The 3,926-nt window shown below is 48.1% G+C and overlaps 2 protein-coding genes across 2 annotated transcripts in view; one reads left to right on the top strand and one right to left on the bottom strand.

Moving 5' to 3' along the window:
* Window positions 1-1,876: 1,876 nt before the first annotated feature.
* MPST (mercaptopyruvate sulfurtransferase) lies at window positions 1,877-3,516 on the bottom strand. Its single transcript, XM_010005750.1, has 2 exons — window positions 2,870-3,516; window positions 1,877-2,248 (listed from the first exon to the last, which is right to left on the bottom strand). The coding sequence occupies exons 1-2, from the start codon at window positions 3,459-3,461 to the stop codon at window positions 1,950-1,952; spliced, it is 891 nt and encodes a 296-aa protein (XP_010004052.1). The 5' UTR covers window positions 3,462-3,516; the 3' UTR covers window positions 1,877-1,949.
* Window positions 3,517-3,575: 59 nt separating this feature from the next.
* The window catches only part of LOC104396060 (thiosulfate sulfurtransferase-like), a 9,734-nt gene continuing 9,383 nt past the window's right edge, over window positions 3,576-3,926 (top strand). Inside the window, exon 1 of the mRNA XM_010005843.1 lies at window positions 3,576-3,583. Coding sequence (XP_010004145.1) covers window positions 3,576-3,583 — 8 coding nt within the window. The remainder of the gene's footprint in view (window positions 3,584-3,926) is intronic.

A 3,926-nucleotide genomic window follows, 5' to 3' on the forward strand; every position in this document is an offset into this window, starting at 1 on the left:
AACAGATCTAGTATGGAAAGTCTTAACAATTTGGAGGGAATCCTGTAACTTGCAAAATAAGCCCTTTTGGGAAGCCTAAGCCCAAAGAACTACATGGAAACTAGCAAACATAAATGTTTACTCTTTTAGCCAGATCTGTGTCCTGCACTAAAGGGTCACTCATTTCAGGCCCCTGTGCACTCTGCATATTCAGCACTTGCTGCAATACCAGCCCCAAGAACCCCAAGAGCTAGGTTGTTAGAGCGGATTTAAATAGGGAAATGAAATGCTTTGTCACTGGAAATGGGTGGAAAGGAGGGTCAGGTTGTATGTGTGGGTGAGGAGAATAGAAGAAGAAATCATCTGGCCAGTGAAACTTCAGCTCCACAAGAGGTGAGCAGAAACAGAGCTTGCATGTATGCAAGTTAAGCCCAGAAAGGAGCCAAACTGCAGCCAACAGGGGCCAAAGGAAACCCAGAAAATAATCATCCTCCAGTAAGAAAGGATCTAGCCCTCATCAGTGGCTAGGAGAGGACCCTGCAAATCTGTGACCCTAAACATTCACAGCATCCCTTAGAGAAAGGATAACCTCATCATCCTCAGATGTCTACAGTGTTGCTGCTAGCCAAAGAGCAGAACCTGTCCCATCAACTCTCTAAGCTACCAATGGGCCAGAATGGGTATAGACTTGCTTTTTTGACTTTTCTTTTTTTTTTTTTATGTTTGTTTGGGTTTTCTGTTTGGGGGCTTTTTGTTTGTTTGGATTTTGTTTGGTTTTTTAGAGGAGAAAATACTAGAGAAAAAAATACTGAACATTGTCAGGGACACTTGGGGAAGTATTTCAACTCTCAGATATAAGACAATGGTCTGGGGAAAAAAACATGCCATTGTGAGCTCTTATTCCATAAGTTTCAGTTCCCCTAAAATTTTTAAGGTTACGTGGCAAGTCTCATGGAAAGAACAGAAACACCCATGCACTCCAATCTTCACTATATAAGCTGACATCCAGTCTTTGAAGAACAGAGCTGTAACTGACTAACATGGAGTTTCAGGTCAAAAAGCAAATGGACAAGGACTGAGAGGAAGATGGTGAAAATACAAGAAAGGCATGCCATCATTGTTCCTGGTAAGACACATAGTTCTACTCTTGGAGAGAAGGAAACATCTCATTTGCATCACCAAAAAGAAGTGATCCCATAAAAACAGAGTTCCTAAAAAGAAATCACCCAAGCAACACTCATGTAAGTTTCATTCAGCAGAAAGACCTTGAAACACGTTTATTTACCCTTTTTTTACTCCCAAAATATTTTTTTTTCCCAGTGGGGATTCTGGATCATAGCAGTACAAAACTGGCTAAGTACACATTGCAGTTACAGTCCAAGTGCAAGAAGAGATCTGAACCAAGTCTCTAACCTAAGTGCCAACCTAGAAGCCATATTTGCTCCTTTAACAGCTATTGTCTTTCCCCAAACTTTTGCACTCAAAATAGCCATAAAGTGCATGGATGGCTTCTTGGACAGAGGCAGAGAGTAGGATCATGAGGCATAGTTATACAAGTATGACCATCCTGTTGAGTGAACATGATAGAACATCCCGAGTCATGAGCTTGTATCATGCTTGGCTTGATGCAACTACTTCCCCTTGCTGCCACCAGCACTCTCTCCCTTCCATCCAACATGGTTAAAAAGGTCACAGAAGCACAGAACAGCTGAGGTTGGAAGTGACCTTGGGAGGACACCTGGTTCACCCCACCTGCTCAGGCAGGGTCACCTAGAGCTAGCTGTCCAGGTTATCTTTATGCTCCTAAGCAGCAGCAGTAGGATAAGGAGAAAGTGGCAAAGCACCATGTGCCAGTACTTGTTACTCAACACCTTCACCTCACGACACTTAACCAGGAATGATAAACCCATCTTTTCCAAATCCTGTTTCAAGGCAAATTATCTGCACAGCTGGGAGACGAAGCAGCTTATTTACACCGTCTTCCCCTTTCCCTCAGAAATTATGTTTTCAGGCTGTGCCCGCATGTACCATTCCACCCAAGCCCCATCGTACACCGCAACATCTGGTTTGCCACAGAGGTATGCCCCCAGAGCCACGTGGCAGGCAGTGACCCCAGAGCCACACGTGGCTACCACTGGCTTTAAGAGGTCCACCTTCTTCTCCTGGAACAGACTGCGGATCTGCTCAGGGGTCTTCTCTAAGCCAGACTCTGTGAGGAAATCGGTGAAGGGGATGTTTTTTGACCCGGGGACATGACCAGGCTCAATTCCTGGAGAAAATGGAATACAGATAGGAATTAACCTCTACTGTCTGGGACAAATCCATTGCAAAACCCATTCTCTGTTTCACTGGGAGGAATGCTGTTCAGTGTGTTTTATTAAAACAAATATATTTATTTTTGTTAAATTTTGCTTTACTAGATTAGTGGTTACTCAGGAAGGATGGCTCTAACCTTCAGGCTACCACATGGACACAATCCTGTCAAGTTTTGTTCTTCCTCCCAGTTCCCGCCACATCTTCTTTACATCAAAGCACTCTGATGAGGCATTGACTGAAGCACCTTCACTGGCCCTTCTGAGGGGAAGCATGGCACCAGTACATGAAGAGACCAATTCATATACCATAAGAGGTATTACACCTAATAAGAGGTGTATGAAAACTATGTTCCTTACCCCAGTCCCTCATGAGAAAAAAATACATGGTCTCCCCACTCCTGAATTTTCAGAGTAGCCCTTGCTAGTCAAAAGGAGGGCAGGTGGATGCACTGCCTCAAGTCCCATCCTAAAAAGGACAGCCATATTTCCCTTCATTACTTCTACAGGAGTCAAACTGAGGGGCATCTTAAATTAAGCCCTTTTTTATTATGCCAATGTCTCAGGAGGCACATTACCATCTCGGGGCTCTGGCTCTACTCCCTGGAACCGTCCTGCAGCGCGCGCATCCACTAGTTGGAAGCGGTGGGAATCCAAATTATCTAAGACGTCTTCATATGTTTTCACCAGGGACTTGTCCAAGGAGGCGTGGAACTCAGAGGGAGCTACCTGGCTTTTCCCAGAGCTCACCGCGTGCCCCTCTCGCTGCCAGTTCTTCAGACCACCATCCAGAAGGGAGACAGCTTCATGTCCAAAGGCCCGGAACATCCACCACACCCGGGGTGCTGAGAAGAGCCCCTGGTCGCTGCCATCATACACCACCACATGGGAATCATTCCCCACGCCCAGCTTCCCCACATACTCAGCAAAGTCTGCAGCCTTGGGCAGCATGTGATCGTAAGGTGAAGTACGGTCGCTGCACTGGTCAATGTCAAAGAAAACTGCACCAGGGATGTGGCGCTCCTCGAATTCACGCTTTGGGTCACGCTTCATCTTTGGCAAATACCAGGACGCATCCACGACTCTCAAGGCCAGACCAGCTTGCTGGGTCTTGATGGCTTCTGAAAGCCACTTTGCAGACACCAGAGCGCGGTACAGGAGTTGCGACATCGCTCCCGAGTCCTGCCTGAGATTACCTGATTCCTGGGGTCTGCCTGAATCCACCCGACTGCAAAAGGAGTAAAGTTGCAAATTAGAGACCCAGCCTTAAAAAAAAGCGACTGGATGAAGACGCATTTTGGAACCAGAGCCCTGTGCTCGCACTGAGGCAGGCGCTGGCCAACCCTCAAGCGAGGGGCGTGAAATGCTCCCAGCCCTGAGAAGGAAGTTTGACTGACAAGAGCCCACCCCAAACCCTGCCCCGAGGGGGGCAGCCCTGGCACAACCCTGCTCTGTGTGCCCAGCCCCTCGCAGCCCCCGTGGCTCCTCCGCCTCCAGCGACCGCCTGGCCGCGCTGACAGCAACAAGAGGGGGGACCCTGAGCGGAGGGGACCGAGGGCTGAGGCCCCAGGACGAGGGGTCTCTGCTCTCAGCCCCGCAGCTTCAGCCGAGGCCTCAGCCGGGCCCTGGCGCCCC

Source organism: Chaetura pelagica, unplaced genomic scaffold (genome assembly GCF_000747805.2).
Source record: "Chaetura pelagica isolate M959 unplaced genomic scaffold, ChaPel_1.0 scaffold79, whole genome shotgun sequence".
Classification (NCBI taxonomy): domain Eukaryota; kingdom Metazoa; phylum Chordata; class Aves; order Apodiformes; family Apodidae; genus Chaetura; species Chaetura pelagica.